We start from the raw sequence: 25,245 nt of genomic DNA on the forward strand, positions 1-25,245 counted from the left end.
CTCGGGGTCTTCCCAGCCCACACAAAACTCATAATGCTCTTCTCAATTCTTTTGAAAAATGCCTTCGTGATCACCACCGGGAGGCACTGGAACACAAAAAGGAATCTCGGGAGGACCACCATTTTAACCGCCTGCACCCTACCTGCCAATGACAGGGACACCATGTCCCATCTCTTGAAATCCTCCTCCATATGTTCCACCAACCGTGTTAAATTAAGCCTATGTAATGTACCCCAATTCTTGGCTATCTGGATCCCCAGGTACCGGAAGTCCCTTGTTACCTTCCTCAATGGTAAATCCTCTATCTCTCTGCTCTGCTCCCCCGGATGCACCACAAATAACTCACTTTTCCCCATGTTCAGTTTATACCCTGAAAAATCCCCAAACTCCCCAAGTATCCGCATTATCTCTGGCATCCCCTCCGCCGGGTCCGCCACATATAGCAACAAATCATCCGCATACAGAGATACCTGGTGTTCTTCTCCCCCCCTAAGTACTCCCCTCCACTTCCTGGAACCCCTCAGTGCTATGGCCACGGGTTCAATCGCCAATGCAAACAATAACGGGGACAGAGGACATCCCTGCCTCGTCCCTCTATGGAGCCGAAAATAGTCAGACCCCCGTCCATTCGTGACCATGCTCGCCATCGGGGCCCTATACAGCAACTGTACCCACCTGATATACCTGTCCCCAAAGCCAAATCTCCTCAACACCTCCCACAAATAATCCAACTCCACTCTATCAAATGCTTTCTCGGCATCCATCGCCACCACTATCTCCACTGCCCCCTCTGGTGGGGGCATCATCATTACCCCTAGTGACAAATCCCACATTTCTTTACCCGTCAGTCTGGCCTCAATAAAAGTCGAGATGGATTTGCAGGTACAGCATTAGTTATTTTATTTAGCTTGCAAGCTTGTTTCATTTCACAGAAGCATAGGACACATTTAGTCTCCTACATCCTGGAAAGCGAATGAACAAAGAGACAAAGGGATCTCTGCAAATCAATTCAAATGGTATCAAGTTTCACATACACGATTCCCATAGGTCAGCCTATACCCCTCCTGACCTAGTCAGACATTCTGATTGGCTCACTTCCAATCCCTTCCTCTGGCCCCTATTACCCAGCATCCTTTTCTCCTCCTATGGTGGACACACCTCTTCCTGCTTTGCCATGCGGTCTGAAATCCTTTGTCTGTGAACTCACCAGAATGAGACCTATCTCTACATTACAGTAACTAATATCTCTAAAGTAACTATTTTATATCACATTCGTCACTAGCAGCCTTCGTATATTTGTATTTAGCTGTCTCCCCTTCACAAACCCAGTTTGGTCCTCATGGACCACCCCCGGGACACAATCCTCTATCCTCATTGCCATTACCTTGGCCAGAATCTTAGCATCCACATTCAGGAGGGAAATAGGCCTGTATGACCCGCGTTGCAGCGGGTCTTTTTCCTTCTTTAGGAGGAGCGATATCGTTGCCTCTGACATAGTCGGGGGCAGCTGCCCCCTTTCCCTCGCCTCATTAAAGGTTCTCATCAGTAGCGGGGCCAGCAAGTCCATATATTTCCTATAGAATTCAACTGGGAATCCGTCTGGTCCCGGGGCCTTCCCCGCCTGCATGCTTCCAATCCCTTTCACTACTTCCTCCGTCTCAATCTGTGCTCCCAGCCCCACTCTCTCCTGCTCCTCCGCCTTAGGAAATTCCAGCTGATCCAGAAAGCACATCATTCTCTCCTTCCCGTCCGGGGGCTGCGCTTCATATAATCTTTCATAAAATGCCTTGAACACTCCATTCACTCTCTCCGCTCCCCGCTCCATCTCTCCCTCCTCATCTCTCACCCTCCCTCGCTGCTCCCCTTTTCCTCAGTTGGTGGGCCAACAACCTACTCGCCTTCTCCCCATATTCGTACTGTACACCCTGTGCCTTCCTCCATTGTGCCTCTGCCTTACCCGTAGTCAACAAGTCAAATTCTACATGTAGCCTTTGCCTTTCCCTGTATAGTCCCTCCTCCGGTGCCTCCGCGTATTGTCTGTCCACCCTCAGAAGTTCTTTCAACAACCGCTCCCTTTCCCTACCCTCCTGCTTTCCTTTATGTGCCCTAATAGATATCAGCTCCCCTCTAACCACTGCCTTCAGTGCCTCCCAGACCACTCCCACCTGTACCTCCCCATTATCATTAAGTTCCAAGTACCTTTCAATACACCCCCTCACCCTTAAACACACACCCTCATCTGCCAATAATCCCATGTCCATTCTCCAGGGTGGAAGCTGTTGTTTTTCTTCCCCTATCTCCAGGTCCACCCAGTGTGGAGCGTGATCCGAGATGGCTATAGCCGTGTACTCCGTCCCCGTCACCTTTGGGATCAGTGCCCTTCCCAAAACAAAAAAATCTATTCGTGAAAATACTTTATGAACATAGGAGAAAAACGAAAACTCCTTACTCCTAGGTCTACTAAATCTCCAGGGATCTACTCCTCCCATCTGCACCATAAAATCCTTAAGCACCCTAGCTGCAGCCGGCCTCCTTCCGGTCCTGGACCTCGATCTGTCCAGCCCTGGGTCCAGCACCGTATTAAAGTCTCCACCCATTACCAACTTCCCCACTTCTAGGTCCGGGATTCGTCCTAACATACGCCTCATAAAACTGGCATCATCCCAGTTCGGGGCATACATGTTCACTAATACCACTGCCTCCCCTTGCAGTTTGCCACTCACCATCACGTATCTGCCCCCACTATCCGCCACTATAGTCTTTGCCTCAAACATTACCCGCTTCCCCACTAGTATGGCCACCCCCCTGTTTTTTGCATCTAGCCCCGAATGAAGCACCTGCCCCACCCATCCTTTGCGAAGTCTAACCTGGTCTATCAGCTTCAGATGCGTCTCCTGAAGCATGACCACATCTGCCTTAAGTTTCTTTAGGTGTGCGAGTACCCGTGCCCTCTTAATCGGCCCGTTCAGCCCTCTCACATTCCACGTGATCAACCGGGTTGGGGGGCTCTTTACCCCCCCCCCTCTTGACGACTAGCCATTTCCTTTTTCAATCCAGCTCTTCACCCGGTTCCCACGTAGCTGTATCCCCCCCATGCGGCGCCCCCCCGCCCCGACCCCCCCCCTCCCATACCAGCTCCCCCTTCTCCCCAGCAGCAGCAACCCAGTTAACCCCCCCCCCCCCCCCCGCTAGATCCCAAGCTAGCGTAATTGCACCCCCCATGTTGCTCCCAGAAGTCAGCAAACTCTGGCCGACCTCGGCTTCCCCCCGTGTCCTCGGCTCACACTGTGCGAGGCCCCTCCTTCCTGCTTCCCTGTTCCTGCCATAATTACCATAGCGCGGGAACAGAGCCCGCGCTTCCCCTTTTGGCCCCGCCCCCAATGGCCGGCGCCCTCAGTTCCTCATCCTCCCTCACCCCCTCCCCCACGACATGGGGAAGAGAGAAAAGTTACAGGGTCGCAGGTTTAACAACTTGGGAAGTCCTCTCTTCCCCCTTTTCCCCCCTTCATCCCACAAATTCACCCCCCCACTTTTGTCCCAACTTTTTGTTCTTTTTCTGGCCCGCTCACTCCAGCTTCCCCTCGACAATAAATGTCCACGCCTCGTCTGCCGTTTCGAAATAGTGGTGTTTCCCTAGATGTGTGACCCACAGTCTTGCCGGTTGCAGCATTCCGAATTTGACCTTCCTTTTATGCAACACCGCCTTGGCCCGATTAAAGCTTGCCCTCCTTCTCGCCACCACCGCACTCCAATCTTGATATACGCGGATCACCGCATTCTCCCACCTACTGTTCCGAGTTTTCTTTGCCCATCTGAGGACCATCTCTCTGTCCTTGTATCGGAGAAATCTCACAACTATTGCTCGAGGAATTTCTCCAGCCCTCGGTCTTCGCGCCATAACCCGATAGGCTCCCTCCAACTCCAGTGGACCCGTCGGGGACTCCGATCCCATTAACGAATGCAGCATCGTGCTCACATATGCCCCGACGTCCGCCCCTTCTGCACCTTCGGGAAGACCAAGAATCCTTAAGTTCTTCCTCCTCGCATTATTCTCCAGCACCTCCAGCCTTTCCACACATCTTTTGTGTTGTGCCTCGTGGATCTCCGTTTTCACCACCAGGCACTGTATGTCGTTCTCATTCTCAGCAGCCTTTGCCTTCACGACCCGAAGCTCCTGTTCCTGGGTCTTTTGCTCCTCCTTTAGCCCCTCAATTGCTTGTAATATCGGGGCCAACAGCTCCTTCTTCGTCTCCTTTTTGAGTTCATCTACGCAACGCCGCAGGAACTCTTGTTGGTCAGGGCCCCATAGTAAACTGCCTCCTTCCGACGCCATCTTGCTTTGTGCCTGCCTTCCTGGCCGCTGCTCTTGAGGATCCACCACAATCCGGCTACTTTCCTCTCTTTTTTCCATCCGTGTCCAGGGGGGATTCCCTTCTGGATTACCGCACAGTGTTATTTGCCGTTAAAATTGCCGATGGGGCTCCTATTAAGAGCCCAAAAGTCCGTTCCACTGGGAGCTGCCGAAACGTGCGACTTAGCTGGTCATCGCCGCACCCGGAAGTCCTTCATCTACACACTTAGTTACCTCCTCAAAGAATTCAATTAAATTTGTGAGGCAAGAATTCACAAATCTGTGTTGACTATCCCGGATTAAGCTGCATCTTTCCAAATGGTCATAAATTCTATCCTTCAGGACCTTTTCCATTAACTTACCGACCACCGAAGTAAGACTAACCGGCCTATAATTACCAGGGACATTCCTCTTCCCTTTCTTGAACAGAGGAACAACATTCGCCACTCTCCAGTCCTCTGGCACTTTCCCCGTGGACAGTGAGGACCCAAAGAACAAAGCCAAAGGCTCTGCAATCTCATCCCTTGCCTCACAAAGAATCCTTGGGTATATCCCATCTGGCCCAGGGGACTTGTGGACCCTAAGGTTTTTCAAAATTGTTAATACATCCTCCCTCGGAACATCTACCTCCTCCAGCCTACCCGCCTGTATCACACTCTCATCCTCAAAAACATGGCCCCTCTCCTTGGTGAACACTGAAGAAAAGTATTCATTCAACGCCTCTCCTATCTCTTCTGACTCCATGCACAAGTTCCCACTACTGTCCTTGACCGGCCCTAACCTCACCCTGGTCGTTCTTTTATTTCTCACATAAGAGTAAAAAGCCTTGGGGTTTTCCTTGATCCGACCCGCCAAGGACTTTTCATGGCCCTCCTAGCTCTCCTAAGCCCTGCTTTTAGTTCATTCCTTGCTACCTTGTAACCCTCAAGCGACCCAACTGAACCTTGTTTTCTCATCCTTACATACGCTTCATTTTTCCTCTTGACAAGACATTCAACCTCTTTTGTGAACCATGGTTCCCTCACACGGCCATTTCCTTCCTACCTGACAGGGACATACCTATCAAGGACACGCAGTATTTGTTCCTTGAACAAGCTCCACTTTTCATTTGTGCCTTTCCCTGACAGTTTCTGTTCCCATCTTATGCCCCCTAATTCTTGCCTAATCGCATCATAATTACCCCTCCCCCAATTATAAACCTTGCCCTGCCATATGGCCCTATCCCTCTCCATTGCAATAGTGAAGGACAGCGAATTGTGGTCACTATCTCCTAAGTGCTCTCCCACAAACAAATCTAACACTTGGCCCGATTCATTCATGAAAAGAGCTTGTTGGGCATATGTGGCTCTCCACAGGTAACAGAAAGAGCAATTTAATCCTATGATATTCATTTAGAATCATAGAATCTCTACAGTGCAGAAGGAGGCCATTTGGCCCATCAAGTCTGCACCGACTCTTGGAAAGAATACCCTACCTAGGCCCATGCCCCGGTCCTATCCAGTAACTCCACCTAACTGTTTGGACATTTAAGGGCAATTTATCATAGTCAATCCACCTAACCTGCACAGCTTTAGACTGAGGTAGGAAACCGGAGCACCCAGAGGAAACCCATGCAGACACGGGGAGAAAGTGCAAACTCCACACAGCCAGTCACCCGAGGCTGGAATTGAACCCAGGTCCCTGCACTTGTTCTTAAAGAGCGAAACTGTCAGGCAGATAAAATCACTTCTCGGGTGGCTGACATTATCCATTGTGGAGCAGTGTGAGGGAAGTGCAATAGCACACAACACAAGGCCAACAATATGAGACAGTCACCAAGAAATCCAATAGGGAATTCAGAAGAAATGTCTTCACCCAAAGAGTGTTGAGAATATGGACCTCACTTCCAAAGGGAGTGGTTGGAATGAATGGTGTCGATACATTTGAGGGAAAACAAGGAAGACAAGCATTTGAAAGACAAGGGAATAGCTGATTATGATGGTAGATTTACAAGGGAGAGGATGAGAGGGAGCTCGAGTGAAACATGAACACCAGCATAGACTAACTGAGCTGTATATCCGAGGTAATCCTGTGTAAAAACACTGGGCGGGATTCTCTCAGCCCAGGCTGGGCCAGAGAATCGCCGGGCCGAGAGCGAATCGCGCGACGCCACCCCAAAGCCGGTCCGCCGATTCTCCCGAGAGCGGAGAATCGGCGCCATTGGCTCTGGCGCGGCGCCAGTCGCGGCCACTCTACGCGCCCCCCCCCGGTGATTCTCAGCCCGGGATGGGTCGAGCAGCCGTACAAAAAATCCGAGTCTCGCCAGCGCCATTCACATGTGGTCTTACCTGGCGGGACCACGCTGTGCATGCATCCGGGGGCAGCCTGGTGAGGGGGGGGGCGACCCTGGGGGTGGGGGGTGGGGGGGGCCTCCGCTGTGTCCTGGCCCGCGATTGGGTCCTACCGATCGGCGGGCCGGCCTCTCGGGCTGGGGACCTCTTTTGTTCCACGCCGGCCCCTGCAGCTCTATGCCATGTTGCGTCGGGGCTGGCACGGAGAAGGGATCCACTGCGCATGCACGCCAATCGCGCCGGTCCCACTGCACATGCGCAGACATCTGACGCTGCCATCGGCAGCTGGAGCGGCGTGGGTCGCTCCAGTGCCGTGCTGGCCCCCTGTTGGGGTCAGAATCGCTGCTCCTGAGGGCATGTTGACGCTGTTGTGAAACGCGACGGTGTTTACGACGGCGTCAACACTTAGCCTCAGGGTCAGAGAATCCCGGCAATTGTATCTGTCCTTGGGTTCATAAGACCTTAAGACGTAGGAGCCGAAGTAGGCCATTCAGCCATCAAGTCAGCTCCATCATTCAATGAGATCGTGACTGAACTGATATGATAATCCCCAACTCCACTTTTCCTCAAGGGTGAAGGTTATTCCCATCACCCTTGATTCCCTTACTGACTATCTGAACATAGTTAATGACCCAGCCTCTACAGCTCTCTGCGCTAAGGAATTCAACAGATTCACTACCCTCTGAAAGAAGAAATTCCTTCTTATCTGTGTCTTCAATGTCCGTTGCCATCAAAATGCAGTACAGGTGGTCTGGGTTCTCTTGATGCTGAACACAATTAGCAGTTAATGTTGGAGAAGACTGCCCTCTGTTGGTCTTGTGTCTTGCTCAGCTACACTGCCAAACTTCAGGAAGAATGGTGTGGTAGCAGGAGGTACATACAACTCACTATCCATCCACAAGCGAGGGGGTTACATGGACAAGGGGATTATGTTCCCCCTTCTCCTGGACGGAATGGTTTTTATGCAGAGCTGTGACCTTTGAGACAGACATTTCAACAAAGTGAGGTTAGAGTAAAACTAATGCAGAATTGACGAAACAGCCGCAAATGTCAGTGAGGCACCTCTGCATCGGCCCTCTTTATAAACCTTCCTTCTAATTATTATCTCACACTCTTCTTTCAGAAATTGAAACAGGAACTAAACAACAACCAAGGCAAGCTGCAGAAGATGAACCAGGACATGAAAAGAACCGAGGATAGCTGCAAACCTCTGGAACTCAACTTCCAGGAATATTGCCCTGATATCAAAAAACAGAAGGCTGAGGTCCAGAAGCTCAACAACCGTCTGCAGAACGCAAGCGATCAGCTGGACCTGAGGTGGGCTCTCCACTCATTACAATAATGATTAGTAGGATGTCAGAATCACTGACAAAGACAGTAATCCATTGCACATCCAAAATTGCCCTTGACAAACACAGGAACATAGAAAATAGGAGCTGGAGTAGGCCATTCAGCCCTTCAAGTCTGCTCCATCATACATTATGATCATGGCTGATTCTCTGTCTCAACACCATACTGCAGTGCTCTCCCCATAGCCCTCAACACCCCTAGAGTCTAGAAATCTATCTATTTCCCTCTCAAATATATTCAGTGACTTGTCTTCCACATCTCTGTGCGATATAGAATTCCATAGGTTCACCACCCTCTGGGTGAAGAAGTTTCTCCTCATCTCAGTCCTAAATGGATTACTCTGTATCCTGAGACTGTGACCCTTGTTCTAGATTCACCCCCCACCCCACCCCAGCCAGAGGAAACAACACCCCTGCATCCAGTCTGTCCAGCCCTGTCAGAATTCTATACGTTTCAATGAGATCCCATCTCATTCTTCTAAATTCCAATAAATACAGGCTCAGCAGATCCAATCGCCCCCCCCATATGACAATCCTGCCATCTCAAGAATCAGCCTTGTGAACCTTCTTTGCACTCCACCTATGACAAGTATATCCTTTCTTAGTAAGGAGACCAGGGCAGCATGGTAGCACAGTAGTTAGCACTGTGGCTTCACAGTCCCATGCTCGATTCCCAGCTTGGGTCACTGTCTGTGTGGAGTCTGCACGTTCTCCCCGTGTCTGTGTGGGTTTCCTCCAGGTGCTCTGGTTTCCGCCCGCTGGTCCCGAAAGACGTGCTGTTAGGTAATTTGGACATTTTGAATTCTCCCTCTGTGTACACGAACAGGCGCCGGAACGTGGCGAATAGGGGCTTTTCACAGTAACTTCATTGCAGTGTTAATGGAAGCCAACTTGTGACAACAAAGATTATCATTAAAAATCCACACAATACTCCAGGAGTGGTCTCACCAAAGCCCTGTACAGCTGCAGGTAGACATTCTTGCTCCTGTACTCAAGTCCTCTTGCAATGAAGGCCAACATACTATTTCCCTTCCTTTGTTTGCTGTACCTGCATGCTTGCTTTCAGTGACAGGTGTAGAAGGACACCCAGGTCTCTCTGTACGTCAACATTTCCCAATCTATCACCATTTAAATAATACTGTTTATCCAAAGTGGATAACCTCACATTTATCCACATTATACTGCATCTGCCATGTATTTATCCCCTCACTCAAATTGTCTAAATCACCTTGAAACCTCTTAACAATCTCCTCACCACTCACATTCCCAACAAATTTCATGTCATCAACAAACTTGGAAATATTACTTCGATTCTGAAAATCATTGAAGATGGTGGTGGGGTGGCATGGTGGAGCAGTGGTTAGCACTGCTGCCTCAAGGCGCCGAGGACCCGGGTTCTATCCCGGCCCCAGGTCACTCTCCATGTGGGGTTCGCTCATTCTCCCTGTGTCTGCATGGGTCTCAATACAAAGGTGTGCAGGGCAGGTAGATTGGCTCTGCTAAATTGCCCCTTATTTGGAAAGAAATAGAATTGGGTACTCTAAATTTAAAAAAATGGCTGTGAGCTACCTTCTTGAATAGTCAGTCCAGAGTAGGTCTATATGCAATGCCATTAGGAAGGGAGTTGCAGCATTTAGACCCAGCGACAGTGGAAGAATGGTGATATATTTCCAAGTCAGGATGGTGTCTGACTTGGAGGGGTACATGCAGCTGGTGGTGTCCCCATCCATCTGCTGTCCTTGTTTCAAGGTGCTCGAGGTTTTGAAGGTGCATGGATGGAGAGTTCAAGAACTGAATCAAGTGTATGCCCATTTCAGGAGTTTTTACTGGCCATTCAGTAAACCAGGTGAGTCCAGTGGGCATGGAATGGAGGTTGGATTCCAATTGTGCCTGTGCAAAACCCACATTACCAAAGCTTTATCCCACAGTAGAATTGAGCAATGCTGATCAGGAAGCTCCAATACAAATAAAAATTGTTTTGATAAATTGCCCTTAGTGTCCAAAATTGCTCTTATGTGTTGGGTGGGGTTACTGGGTTATAGGGATAGGGTGCAGGTGTTGACCTTGGGTAGGGTGCTCTTTCCAAGAGCCGGTGCAGACTCGATGGGCCGAATGGCTTCCTTCTGCACTGTAAATTCTATGATAATCTATGATATACCATATCGCTACTAGTGCATGGAATCACTCATGGAGTTAAGTATCCTTTCCTCAGTTTTACAATTTTAAAAAAAGTGATTGGGGTTCCTATCCGGTATCTGGTATCCTAGGAAATATTGGGGTCTGATCCGGGATTGTAATAGTGCACTCACCTGAAAGGTCAGGGGAACCTCGGTTCAGTGTCTCATCTGAAAAATGGCATTTCTAACAGAGCAGCGCGCCCTCAAGTTCTGCCCAGAGTGTCAACCGGCATTTTGTTCTTGAGTCATTCGTTTGGGGCTGAACCCACAAGACTCTGGCTCAGTGGCAAGAATTCTACTGTGGAGCCGAGGCTTAGACGTTTTAAAAAAGTAAATTTAGAGTATCCAATTCTTCTTTTTTTTTGCAATTAAGGGGCAATTTAGCATGGCCAATCCACCTAACCTGCACATCTTTTTGGGTTCTGGGGTTGAGACCCACGCAGACACTGGGAGAAGGTGCAAACTCCACACAGACAGTGACCCGGGGCCGGGATCGAACCTAGGTCCTCGTCACCGTTAGGCAGCAGTGCTAATCACTGCGCCACCGTACCACCATTCTGAGGCTCAGACATGATACAGAAACTAGAAGGACTCCCAAACACTTGGAGCTGTTCAAGTTCCATATTGATTAAGTTCATGTAGAAAATAGATTCTCGGATTCATTTTCGAACACTGCTTTCCTTCAGTGCTATTATCCATCTCCTGCTGTATTCTATTGTGAAGTGTCTGATACTCCACTCAACAGAAATTTCACATTGTGCTTTGATTCTTCACAGAGAGAGTATGCTTCAGAATTCCAACACAGCCAATCAGCGTTTTAGAACTTCCCAGCAGGAACTCAACTCCTGGATGAACAATCTTCCTAACAATCAAGTGCAACCCACAGCCAGCTTGAATGAAGTCAATGCCAAACTTGGGGCTCAAAAGGTGGGTGCTTTCCAGGCAACAGGGTTTCTGGAGTTCAAAATGACTCAAAGAACAAAGAAAAGTACAGCACAGGAACAGGCCCTTCTGTCCTCCAAGCCTGCACCGACCATGCTGCCCGTCTAAACTAAAATCTTTTACACTTCTGGTGTCCGTATCCCTCTATTCCCATCCTATTCATGTATTTGTCAAGATGCCCCTTAAACGTCACTATTGTCCCTGTTTCCACCACCTCCTCCAGGCACCCACTATCCTCTGTATAAAAAACGTACCTCGTAGATCTCCTCTAAACCTTGCCCCTCACACTTATGTCCTCTAGTAATTGACCCCTCTACCCTGGGAAAAAGTCTCTGACTTTCCACTCTGTCTATGCCCCTCATAATTTTGTAGACCTCAATCAGGTTGCCCCTCAACCTCCTTTGTTCCAGTGAGAACAAACCAAGTTTATTCAACCACTCCACATGGCATCTCTTGTCCACATATTTGTGGCAATCCAGCTCATGTTCTGCAGCAATTCACGTTTTACAATGTCTTAATCATCGAAGTTAGTTAGGTTCAGACACTGGAGTACACCTGCCTAATAGTTCACGCACCTCTTCAGATGGGCCTCGACTCTTCAGGTGCTGCCATTTCATACTCAACTTCCTCATTTATCCCTATGGTCTTCCTGTCCAGTAACGCCAGCATTACAGGAAATAGAGGGGAGGCCAGAGAGAGGAACAAGAGATGAAAACAGAAAAGTAAGAAAGAGAGAAATAAAACAAATATGAAGATCCACTAGTGAGATGAGAAGGGAAGAGAATGAACCAATGCTAGCATATACAGGGGCCAAAACCAAAGTGTGCTAGGCCATAAGTCTCTCCACCCAATGGGCAATGCACACCCGACTACAGCTCGCTGAGAGATTGGAAGCAAAATTAGTTCAAGGTGTCAGAATTTACTAAATGTTATAACCCGCAAGTACCTTACGGGATGGGAACAATTAACTTGCCTGTGAGTGCAAGCTCCCTGGTTAAGGCGCCAAGGACCTTTAAACAATTTATAGCTGTAGTGCATAAGAACTAGGAGCAGGAGTAGGCCACCTGGCCCTTCCAGCCTGCTCCACCATTCAGTGAGGTCATGGCTGATCTTTTGTGGACTCAGCTCCACTTCCTGCCTGAAACCATAACCCTTTACTCCTTTATTTTTCAAAAATCTATCTATCTTTATATTGAAAACATTTAATGAAGGGGCCTCAACTGCTTCACTGGGCAAGGAATTCCATAGATTCACATCCCTTTGGATGAAGAAGTTCCTCCTAAGCTCAGTTCTAAATTTTCTTCCCCTTGGAAACAATCTGCCCGCATCTATCCTATCTATTCCCTTCAGGGGCGAAATTCTCCCCCAACGGCGCGATGTCCGCCGACTGGCGCCAAAAACGGCGCCAATCAGACGGGCATCGCGCCGGCCCAAAGGTGCGGAATGCTCCGCATCTTTGGGGGCTGAGCCCCAACATTGAGGGGCTAGGCCGGCGCCGGAGGGATTTCCGCCCCGCCAGCTGGCGGAAATGGCGTTTGTTGCCCCGCCAGCTGGCGGAAATGGCGTTTGTTGCCCCGCCAGCTGGCGCGGAAATGCGGTGCATGCGCGGGAGCGTCAGCGGCCGCCGACAGTTTCCCGTGCATGCGCAGTGGGGAGAGTCTCGATCGCGGGCCAGGCCACCGTGGGGGCATCCCCCCGGGGTCAGATCGCCCTGCGCCCCCCCCAGGACCTCGGAGCCTGGTCCCGCCGGTAAATACCAGCTTTGATTTACGCCGGCGGGACAGGCAATTTCTGGGCGGGACTTCGGCCCATCCGGGCCGGAGAATTGAGCAGGGGGTTCCGCCAACCGGTGCGGCCCGATTCCCGCACCCGCCCAAACTCCGGTACCGGAGACTTCGGCGGGGGCGGGGGCGGGATTCACGGCGGCCAACGGCCATTCTCCGACCCGGCGGGGGGTCGGAGAATGACGTCCCATAATTTTATATGTTCCTATTAGAAACAATCACCCCGCATCTATAGTAAATATAAAGTCGGCCAGTTTGGCATCAGCAAGACAGATCCAGTTGGGATGTGCTGTGTGATGTATATAATAGTTATTGTAAATAAACAACGTTTGCATACAAAATGATCAGAGGGATAGATAGGGTGGACAGTGAGAGCCTTCTCCCGCGGATGGAAATGGCTAGCACGAGGGGACATAGCCTTAAACTGAGGGGTAATAGATATAGGACAGAGGTCAGGGGTAGGTTCTTTACGCAAAGAGTAGTGAGGCCGTGGAATGCCCTACCTGCTACAGTAGTGAACTCGCCAACATTGAGGGCATTTAAAAGTTTATTGGATAAACATATGGATGATAATGGTATAGTGTAGGTTAGATGGCTTTTGTTTCGGTGCAACATCGTGGGCCGAAGGGCCTGTACTGCGCTGTATTGTTCTATGTTCTATGTTCTATGTTCTTTGAACTACTCGGTGCGGTCTCCTTCGAGGCCTTATATAACTAAGTTAGCACTCTGTGCCTAATCGACGGAAGGTGTACTTGTGTAGATCCATAAGTTTGATTTGGAGAGTCTTAAAAGTGGGGAGTATGTTAAACATTGAACCCACAAACATAAAGCCTGGTCTCACTGAATTATCTTCGTCCATTTCCTCACAGAGACTGGTGAACGATATCAAGAAGAAGGAATCAGAAAAAGATGCACTCGTCGCTCTGTCCCATGACCTGCAGTCGACCCTGAAGGTATGTGTTTGTTTCTAATGACAGAGCTTGGGCGGGATTCTCTCCTACCTGGTGGAGCGGGCGGTCCCAGCGCCGAGGAGTGCCGTGAACCACTCCGGCATCAGGCCACCCGGAAGGCGCGGAATCCTCCGCAGCTTCAGGGGCTAGGCCGGCGCCGGCAGGGTTGACGCTGTGCCAAACGGCACGGAAGGGGCTTGGCGCCACACCAACCGGTTCCAAAGGGCCTCAGCCGGCTGGCGCGAGTTGGCGCATGCGCGGGAACGCCAGCGTGTGCTGGCGTCATCCCAGTGCATGCGCAGGGGGGTTCGTCTCCGCACCGGCCATGGTGGAGGTCCACAGCAGTCGGTGCAGAGGGAAAGAGTGCCCCCACGGCACAGGCTCGCCCACGGATCGGTGGGCCCCGATCACGGGCCAGGCCACTGTGGGGGCACCTCCCGGGTCCAGATGCCCCCTTCGCCTCCCCGAGCACCCCAGAAACTGCTCGCAGAGCCAGGTCCCGCCAGTAACTACCAGGTCTAATTTACGCCGGCGGGACCGGCCTAAAACGGGCGGCCGCTCGGCCCATCGCGGGCCGGAGAATCGCTGGGGGGGGCCGCTGCTAGCGGCTGCCGACCGGCGCGGCGCGATTCCCACCCCCGCCAAAACCCCGGCACCGCACAATTTGGCAGGGGCAGGAATCAGGCCGCCCCCCGTCGATTCTCTGGCCCGGTGGGGGTCAGAGGATCCCGCCCCGTACCTCTGGGTTTAAGTTTCACCCGTCAACAAGTGCAGAGAAATCCAGCTGACGCTTCAATGCCGTACAGGGCGAGATCCTGCCTTTTATTTGTTAAGCCAAGTTGTCTGTTCCCAAAGATGGAAGTAAAAGAAGCCAAGCTGCGGTTCAGTGGCTTCATCGCGCCGATTCAGTGTTGGCACGAGGCTGTTAAACCTCATGAGAAGCCCCTTGTGAGAATCGTGATGCTCTAAATGTCTTGCGAGAATCGTTGAATTGCACAAGGAGTTTCAATCTGGATCTCGCTCTCGCTGGGCGAGATCTAAGTGCACATATTTAAATGAGCCATTAGGCTCATTTAAATATGCACTCACCAGATTCACCCGGAGCATGGGATTCACCGGCTTCCCCTGCAAGGCCTCAACTTGGCGCCATTTGGTACTGGTTCACATAGTCATGAACAAGTCAAGTGGCAGCTGGGGAAGTATCACTGGAGGGTTGAGGAAGGGGTAAGGTGGCACCCTGACACTCCTCCAACACCCAGGCTCCTGGCACTAGCACCTGGGCAGCTTGTCACTGCCACCCGTCCACCCTGTTAGTGTCACCCTGGCACTGTCAGGGTGCCCAGGTGGAACTTCCAGGCTGGCATGGGCACTGTCAGGGTGCCAGGCTGCCAGTGCCCGGGTGCCAGGTAGCCCGTGCTGGGTGTTGGGTCTGGGAGGGCCTTACCAATAAGAGGTGGCTCGGAGGGCTCTGGAGGCCGTGCTGGAGCGCTGAGCGGGGTTGATAGCTCACCAGTGCAGGAAATGATTGTAAAGTGTGGCCTCGACAGGGCATTCTTTGCCGACGCCAAAAAACCCCAGCAAAGTGTTGTTGAATATCGCAGAGAAACATCCCGCTAAACATGCCATTCAGTGGATTTTAACTCAAGTCAGCTGAATTGCAGATTTAAGAAGAGCAGGAGAGTTATCCTCAGTGTCCTGACCAATATTTATCCCTCAATCAATCTCAGTAAAACATGTTGGGGAGAAATCTCCCAGAAAATGACTGAAATTTCAGGCAGATAAACTGGTGAGAATCCCACCAGCTGTTCCAGTGCGATTCCCACTGTGAACAGCTGGTAAATTCCGCCCTTTGGCATTTTCCAGGAGCCTGGGGAGATTCTCAATGAATTTACCCACATTTAGAATATTTATTTCGAGTGGGGACCAAATGATGCTGATGCAACCATCAATTCACACAAGACGATTAGCAGAAGTGAACAGTGGTTTTAATAAACTAGATCGTGGGCAGCATGCTACCATGCTGCCCTTAAGAACAAATAAATCTACACTATATCATTTTACCGGAATCCATGTACCTATCCAATAGCTGCTTGAAGGTCCCTAATGTTTCTGACTCAACTACTTCCACAGGCAGTGCATTCCATGCCCCCACTACTCTCTGGGTAAAGAACCTACCTCTGATATCCCTCCGATATCTTCCACCTTTCACCTTAAATTTATGTCCCCTTGTAATGGTTTGTTCCACCCGGGGAAAAAGTCTCTGACTGTCTACTCTATCTATTCCCCTGATCATCTTATAAACCTCTATCAAGTCGCCCCTCATCCTTCTCCGTTCTAAGGAGAAAAGGCCTAGCACCCTCAACCTTTCCTCGTAAGACAAACAACAACAAAGAACAAAGAAATGTACAGCACAGGAACAGGCCCTTCGGCCCTCCAAGCCCGTGCCGACCATACTGCCCGACTAAACTACAATCTTCTACACTTCCTGGGTCCGTATCCTTCTATTCCCATCCTATTCATATATTTGTCAAGATGCCCCTTAAATGTCCCCATCGTCCCAGCTTCCACTACCTCCTCCGGTAGTGGGTTCCAGGCACCCACTACCCTCTGCGTAAAAAACTTGCCTCGTACATCTACTCTAAACCTTGCCCCTCTCACCTTAAACCTATGCCCCCTAGTAATTGACCCCTCTACCCTGGGGAAAAGCCTCTGACTATCCACTCTGTCTATGCCCCTCATAATTTTGTATACCTCTATCAGGTCGCCCCTCAACCTCCTTCGTTCCACTGAGAACAAACCGAGTTTATTCAATCGCTCCTCATAGCTTATGCCCTCCATACCAGGCAACATTCTGGTAAATCTCTTCTGCACCCTCTCTAAAGCCTCCACATCCTTCTGGTAGTGTGGCGACCAGAATTGAACACTATACTCCAAGTGTGGCCTAACTAAGGTTCTATACAGCTGCAACATGACTTGCCAATTCTTATACTCAATGCCCCGGCCAATGAAGGCAAGCATGCCGTATGCCTTCTTGACTACCTTCTCCACCTGTGTTGCCCCTTTCAATGACCTGTGGACCTGTACTCCTAGATCTCTTTGACTTTCAATACTCTTGAGGGTTCTACCATTCACTGTATATTCCCTACCTGCATTCGACCTTCCAAAATGCATTACCTCACATTTGTCCGGATTAAACTCCATCTGCCATCTCTCCGCCCAAGTCTCCAGACAATCTAAATCCTGCTGTATCCTCCGACAGTCCTCATCGCTATCCGCAATTCCACCAACCTTTGTGTCGTCTGCAAACTTACTAATCAGACCAGTTACATTTTCCTCCAAATCATTTATATATACTACAAAGAGCAAAGGTCCCAGCACTGATCCCTGTGGAACACCACTGGTCACAGCCCTCCAATTAGAAAAGCATCCCTCCATTGCTACCCTCTGCCTTCAATGGCCTAGCCAGTTCTGTATCCACCTTGCCAGTTCACCCCTGATCCCGTGTGACTTCACCTTTTGTACTAGTCTACCATGAGGGACCTTGTCAAAGGCCTGACTGAAGTCCATATAGACAACATCTACTGCCCTACCTGCATCAATCATCTTAGTGACCTCCTTGAAAAACTCTATCAAGTTAGTGAGACACGACCTCCCCTTCACAAAACCGTGCTGCCTCTCACTAATACGTCCATTTGCTTCCAAATGGGAGTAGATCCTGTCTCGAAGAATTCTCTCCAGTAATTTCCCTACCACTGAAGTAAGGCTCACCGGCCTGTAGTTCCCGGGATTATCCTTGCTACCCTTCTTAAACAGAGGAACAACATTGGCTATTCTCCAGTCCTCCGGGACATCCCCTGAAGACAGCGAGGATCCAAATATTTCTGTCAAGGCCTCAGCAATTTCCTCTCCAGCCTCCTTCAGTATTCTGGGGTAGATCCCATCAGGCCCTGGGGACTTATCTACCTTAATATTTTTTAAGACACCCAACACCTCGTCTTTTTGGATCACAATGTGACCCAGGCTATCTACACCCCCTTCTCCAGACTCAACATCTACCAATTCCTTCTCTTTGGTGAATACTGATGCAAAGTATTCATTTAGTACCTCGCCCATTTCCTCTGGCTCCACACATAGATTCCCTTGCCTATCCTTCAGTGGGCCAACCCTTTCCCTGGCTACCCTCTTGCTTTTTATGTACGTGTAAAAAGCCTTGGGATTTTCCTTAACCCTATTTGCCAATGACTTTTCATGACCCCTTCTAGCCCTCCTGACTCCTTGCTTAAGTTCCTTCCTACTTTCCTTATATGCCACACAGGCTTCGTCTGTTCCCAGCCTTTTAGCCCTGACAAATGCCTCCTTTTTCTTTTTGACGAGGCCTACAATATCACTCGTCATCCAAGGTTCCCGAAAATTGCCATATTTATCTTTCTTCCTCACAGGAACATGCCTGTCCTGTATTCCTTTCAACTGACACTTGAAAGCCTCCCACATGTCAGATGTTGATTTGCCCTCAAACATCCGCCCCCAATCTATGTTCTTCAGTTCCCGCCTAATATTGTTATAATTAGCCTTCCCCCAATTTAGCACATTCATCCTCGGACCACTCTTATCCTTGTCCACCAGTACTTTAAAACTTACTGAATTGTGGTCACTGTTACCGAAATGCTCCCCTACTGAAACATCTACCACCTGGCCGGGCTCATTCCCCAATACCAGGTCCAGTACCGCCCCTTCCCTAGTTGGACTGTTTACATATTGTTTTAAGAAGCCCTCCTGGATGCTCCTTACAAACTCCGCCCCGTCTAAGCCCCTGGCACTAAGTGAGTCCCAGTCAATATTGGGGAAGTTGAAGTCTCCCATCACCACAACCCTGTTGTTTTTACTCTTTTCCAAAATCTGTCTACCTATCTGCTCCTCTATCTCCCGCTGGCTGTTGGGAGGCCTGTAGTATACCCCCAACGTTGTGACTGCACCCTTCTTATTCCTGATCTCTACCCATATAGCCTCACTGCCCTCTGAGGTGTCCTCTCGCAGTATAGCTGTGATATTCTCCCGAACAAGTAGCGCAACTCCGCCTCCCCTTTTACATCCCCCTCTATCCCGCCTGAAACATCTAAATCCTGGAACGTTTAGCTGCCAATCCTGCCCTTCCCTCAACCAGGTCTCTGCAATGGCAACAACATCATAGTTCCAAGTAGTAATCCAAGCTCTAAGTTCATCTGCCTTACCCGTAATGCTCCTTGCATTAAAACATATGCACTTCAGGCCACCAGACCCGCTGTGTTCAGCAACTTCTCCCCGTCTGCTCTGCCTCAGAGCCACACTGTCCCTATTCCCTAGTTCTCCCTCAATGCTCTCACCTTCTGACCTATTGCTCCCATGCCCACCCCCCTGCCATACTAGTTTAAACCCTCCCTCAAAAAAAAAAAGACCTACTCTCCATTCCAGGCAACATCCTGGTAAATCTTCTTTGCACCTTTTCCAAAGCTTCCACATCCTTCCTAAAATGAGGCGACCAGAACTGTACACAGTACTCCAAATGTGGCCTTACCAAAGTTTTGTATCACGGCTCTTAAATTCAATCCCTCTGTTAATGAACGCGAGCACACCATAGGCCTTCTTCACAGCTCTATCCACTTGAGTGGCAACTTTCAAAGATGTATGAACATAGACCCCAAGATCTCTCTGCTCCTCCACATTGCCAAGAACTCTACCGTTAACCCTGTATTCCGCATTCAAGTACGGAAGTGGAAGAGGCAGCCGTCTGCCTCAAAGGCAGTGTAGTGGCGGTCTTCCGGGCGGATCGGAAGCTGGTGGTATGCGGATTTCAGACCTACCGTGGAGAAAACCCGGTAGTGTGCAATCTGATTAACCATGTCCACTATGTGGGGAAAGGGGTACACATCGAGTTGCGTGTACCGATTTATGGTCTGGCTGTAGTCTACAACCATCCGGTTCTTTTCCCCGGTCCTGACAACCACCACTTGGGCTCTACAGGGGCTATTACTGGCCTCGATGATCCCCTCCCTCAAGAGCCGTTGGACCTCCGACTTGATAAAAGTCCTGTCCTGGGCACGGTACCGCCTGCTCCTGGTGGCGACGGGTTTACAGTCGGAGGTGAGGTTCGCGAAGAGCGAGGGAGGGGCGATCTTAAGGGTCGCGAGGCTACATACGGTGAGAGGGGGTAGGGGTCCGCCGAAATTCAGAGTCAGGCTTCTGAGGTTGCATTGGAAATCCAGTCCTAACAAGAGAGGAGCGTAGAGATGGGGGAGGACATAGAGTTTAAAATTGGCGTACTCGGCACCCTGTATCACGAGGTTCGCGACACAGTACCCCCGGATCTGCACTGAATGTGATCCGGAAGGAAGGGAGATTGTTTGGGATGCGGGGGAAATCTGGAGGGAACAGTGCCTTACCGTGTCCAGATGGATGAAGCTCTCCGTGCTCCCAGAGTCAAACAGACAGGACGCTTCGTGCCCATTGACCCGGACGGTCATCATGGAGTTCTTGAGGTGCTTGGGCCGTGACTGGTCGAGAGTGACAGCGCCAAGCTGCGGCTAGCCGGCGTGGTCGGTGGTAGCGGGGTGGTCCCAAGACGGTGGCCAAGATGGCGGCCCCCATCGGTCGCATGTGGCGGGCGGCGTTGAAAATGGCGGCCAAGATGGTGGCCCCCATGAGTCGCACGTGTCGGGTAGAGTTAAAGATGGCAGACCCCACGGATAGCATGAGGCGGATGACCCGTCAGAAGGGGGCGGTACCGGCAGGCACGCAGCCACGCTGCGGGGTCTGCGGGCCTGTGAGTCTGTGAGTCGGGCCTGCGATTTTGGAACTTTGGGTCGGGCCAAGCAGACTTTGGCAAAATGTCCTTTCTTTCCGCTGTCAATGCAGGTCGCGTTCCGAGCTTGGCAACGCTGCCTCGGGTGCTGGTTCTGACCGCAGAAATAGCAGGGCGGCCCCCGGGTTGGGCGGGCAGCCGTGCGGCACAGGCCTGGGACACCTTTGGGTCACGCGATGGTCACGCCTCCAGCGCCCACGAGGAAATCGCGTGGTCGGAGGGGGAAGCATTTAGGCTCTGGAAGGCTACCTCTAACGAGGTGGATAGTTTTACCGTCTCTTCTAGGTCGAGGGCGCCCTTTTCGAGCAGGCGCTGTCTGACATAGTTGGACCGGACTCCAGCCACATAGGTGTCCCAGATGGCGAGTCCCATGTGCTGCGAGACCGTGACATCCTTGTAGTTACAGTTTCGAGCGAGTACCCTCAGGTCGCGTAGATATTCCTCCAGCGATTCCCTGGGGCATTGACGACGTGTGGTGAGGAGATGCCGCGCGAACACTTCGTTCACCGGCCTCACGTAATGTATTTTCAGGATCGCGACCGTGTCTGCATACGTGGTCGCGTCTTCGATTAGTACAGAGATTCTGTGGCTCACCCGGGCGTGGAGGAGACTCAGCTTCTGTGCCTCGGTGACGGCAGGTGAGGAGGAGGCGGCGAGGTAGGCCTCAAACCAGCGGAGCCAGTGTGAAAAGATTCCTTTGGCTTCAGCTGCCTGTGGGTCGAGTTGCAGTCGATCAGGTTTGAGGGCGGCTTCCATTGCGATATCTTAGCTTATTAAATTGATGCGACCATCAATTCACACGAGACGATTAGTAGAAGTGAACAGTGGTTTTGATTAGCTAGACCTGTGCCTGCCTGCGACTGCTCTGCACTACAGGCTGCAGATTTATATACCACCCCCGAGGGGGCGGATCCAGAGGCGGTGCCCACAATGGCATCAACATAATACAATACAGTGGTGAATTGTAGTAGCAATACGTCACCACAGATGCCAGCAAGGCTGCTCGGAGATTGGGGTGCTATTTTTAGAAGGTGCCCCAATCTCCTTATAACCCTACTAACTGGCAGAGACCCTCCCTCCTCCACTCGCAGGCATCAGGCTCCCCCCATCGCTGATACCAGCGCTCCTCCCCAAATGACCGACTGCCCGCTATGGGGTTGCCGAAACCCCCCTCTAAGGAACCTCCCCCCCCCCCCCCCCCCACTTTACAGGCCATCCCCCCTTTCATTGCCATGCCCTCTCGCAGGCTCCACCCCTTAACCTTTGCATCCTGACACTGCTCCTAGGCAGTGGCAACCTGGCAATGCTAGCAGTCAGGAGGAGGTGCTGGGGCCGTCCCTGGCCCAAATACCCAGGGGGTCCAATGGCCTTCGAGCCCCTTGGCGCCGCCATCACATCTGGTCTCCGTTTATGGGGACCAGCAGTGATTCCTGTCGGCCTCAGGCTGCGCCAGCTGGGGCAGAGACTCCCAGGAGTTGGGAACTCCAGCTTCAGATGGGCTGAACATATTTAAATAGGTTTAAAAACTAATTTAAATATGCAAGTCTGGTGCACACTCAGCGAGAATGTGAACCAGATGGTGCTGCGGGCCAGGAGCATCACACTCCATTTGGTTCCCGGCCCAGCCCCGTTTAGGGGCCGTCCCACTGTTCTTCGGGAACAGGAGGAGGTGCGTCAGGCGCAATAGCGGGGGGCGGGGGGGGGGGCTGGTTAGAATCAAGCCTGTTATCTGGGAGTTCAAGTCCATTGCCTTTATTGTATAACCAGTGGAGTCCATTCTATACTGTAGTGGAGGCCGTGTGTCTGAACTCACTTGGCGGACTGGGCGCCTAGCTTCGGGCATCGCCATCCTTGGATACTAACCCAGGTTCTTGTAAGGGGGAATCACGGTCAGCCGAAGGCCCTGCCCTTCAATGACAGACTGGAGGGTGGGTGTGGGTTTGGGGTGTGGTATTTCAGCACTCCTGAAATAAGTAATGGGTTTTTCCTTTTTAAAGGATTACGAAACTAACAATGACAAATATCGGGCAACTCTGGACCCTGCCACTGGTGCATCTAAAGTGAAAAAGCTGCGGACTCAGACCCTGCAAGAGGGCATTAATGATCAGGTAAGGGAAACACTGCAGTGTCAATCGCTCAAAGTAGAGTTCAGGATGGCCTACCATCCAGGATATTCTCCCATAATCCCTTCTTTTGTCCCACATCCTGGGTCAAGTCTTCCTGGGATGGGTTTTGCCTAGGATTTCTGCAGGAGAGGCTTTAATTTGGGCATGCGTTGGGAGTGGTCTGGTCAAGCTGGTGGTTGGGGCTCTCCCGCGGCATGGATCTAATATCAGAATCGAGGCGGGTCGCTTGTCTGCATCACCACCCCCAATGCTCCCCCCACCCCCTCAGTGACAGTTATGGCAGCACCCTCCCCCACCTTCCTCCCTCTCAGGTTCACCAGTATCAAACTCCCTCCTCCATCTACCACCGCATGGCCACTGGTGCAGCTTCACCAGCAACACCCCCCCCCCCCCCCCCCCTGACACACACAGCAAAATGCCACCAGAGTTGATCACCCTGCTTGAGACAGTCACCAGTAGTTTCCATGTTTTTCTTCTTCCTCCCCAGTTCTCTACTGCTCTGCTGAAGGTGCACTTGTGGGCAAGACCAAGATCAGCAGTCATAAATGGAAGATCATAAACAAAACCAATAGGGAATTCAGGAGAAACTTATCTCTCCAGAAAGTTCCTGCAATGTGTCACTCACTACCACACTGCCGCATTTCAGGAAAAGCTCAATAAACACATGAGGAGAACAGAAAAAAGACTTGTGTTATACTGTGCCGTTCAAAACTAACAGATACCGCAAAGTGTTTTACAGCCAATTAAACATTTTTCTGATGCAGAAAATGTGGCAACCATCTTGGGATTAATAATAATAATCTTTTTATTGTCACAAGTAGGCTTACATTAACACTGCAATGAAGTTACTGTGAAAAGCCCCGAGTCGCCACATTCCGTGCCTGTTCGTGTACGCAGAGGGAGAATTCAGAATTCTCACCTGGTATGGGAATTGAACCCACGCTGCTGGCCTTGTTCTGCAACGCAAGCCAGCCGTCTAGCCCACTGAGCTAAACCAGCCCCCAAATTTGTATTTTATCATACAAAATGCTAATTCTTAACACTTAATCTGAGAGCTCAGTCCAGTTCATTTTGCGTCAAGATCCAGGGAGTTCAGAGGTAAATAAAGAGGTGCATTCAGAGGTGGAGGAATAACCAGGGAGATAAAGGCGTCCTCAGAATCAGAGGTCGGGAGATGAAGCAACCCTACTTACTGGCAGAGACCCTCCCTCCCCCACTCGCAGACATCAGGCTCCCCCCATCGCTGGTACCAGTGCCCCTCTACAAGTGACCAACAGCCGTCTATGGGGTCATTGAAACCCCCCCATTAAGGAATCCCCCATTTTTACAGCCCTCTCCCCTCTATGCCCCTTTCATGGCAATACCCTCTCACAGGCTCCACCCCTTAACAATGCCCCTTGGTACCCTGACACTGTCCACAGTGCCAAACTGACTATGCTAGGGGCCAGGAGGAGGTGCTGGTGCAGTGCCCTGACCCAACTACACAGGGGGTCCAATGGCCTCCGATGCACTTGGCATGGCCATCATTTCTTTTTTATGCGGTGAAGGTTAAGATCTGGAATGTGCTGCCAGAAAGGCTAGTGGAAGCAGGTTCAATAGTAACTTCCAAAAAGATAAATACACAAAAATTGAACAATTTGCGGGGCTTTGAGGGAAGGACAGGACAGTATTACATAAGACTGAAGGTGGCACGGTGGTTAGCACTGCTGCCTCACAGCGCCAGGGACTTGGGTTCAATTCCGGCCTTCAGTGACCATGTGGAGTTTCCTCCGATTGCTCCGGTTTCCCCCCCCACTGTCTAAAGATGTGCCGATTAGCTGGGGTTATGGGGTTAGGGCGGGAGAGTAGGCCTAGGTAGGGTGCTCTTTCAGAGGCCTCCTTCTGCACAGTAGGAATTCTATGTTTCTAAGAGCCTGTACACGCACAATGAGCTGACTGTATGATCCTCGTGTTCTCTGTCTTGCAACCCTTCCCAGACAAATATTCCACTGAATCTTCACTGTTCTGAAATAACTTTCTTTCTTTGCAGGAGAAGGACACTGTTCAGCGTTTTGCTGAAGTTGCTTCATCGAATGACCAACTGCTCAACCAACTGGACTTTGTGACAAAGGTTAAGCAAAAGGTAACTTGAATGTTACTGGTAACTGAAGGGTTTCAAAACACAAGTGTTAGTATTTCCACGCATCTCCTCACTGTGAACAGACCTCTTGCAGTTCTGGGATTGCTGTGTGGCCATAGTGCTCCATAATCCATGGTCAACCCTCCCATTCTGGCCAGACTGCCCTAGGGATCTCCCAGCTTTCAGCAGTGAAAGAAGAACTTTCCTGAATTGCTTGTCGTGGCCTCGGGAAGCCCTCAATCCCTTTGCAACCAATGAAATCCTTTTGAAGTGCAGTCATTG

General features: G+C 50.8%; 1 protein-coding gene across 1 annotated transcript in view; it reads left to right on the forward strand.

Annotated features, from left to right (window-relative positions):
• evpla (envoplakin a) overlaps positions 1–25,245 on the forward strand; it is a 178,380-nt gene that overhangs the window by 146,233 nt on the left and 6,902 nt on the right. The window contains exons 17-21 of the mRNA XM_072482997.1: positions 7,805–7,998; positions 10,984–11,134; positions 13,803–13,886; positions 22,716–22,826; positions 24,874–24,966. Of these exons, the coding sequence (XP_072339098.1) occupies positions 7,805–7,998; positions 10,984–11,134; positions 13,803–13,886; positions 22,716–22,826; positions 24,874–24,966 (633 nt within the window). The remainder of the gene's footprint in view (positions 1–7,804; positions 7,999–10,983; positions 11,135–13,802; positions 13,887–22,715; positions 22,827–24,873; positions 24,967–25,245) is intronic.

This window comes from Scyliorhinus torazame, chromosome 18 (assembly GCF_047496885.1).
Source record: "Scyliorhinus torazame isolate Kashiwa2021f chromosome 18, sScyTor2.1, whole genome shotgun sequence".
In the NCBI taxonomy this organism is placed as follows: Eukaryota; Metazoa; Chordata; class Chondrichthyes; order Carcharhiniformes; family Scyliorhinidae; genus Scyliorhinus; species Scyliorhinus torazame.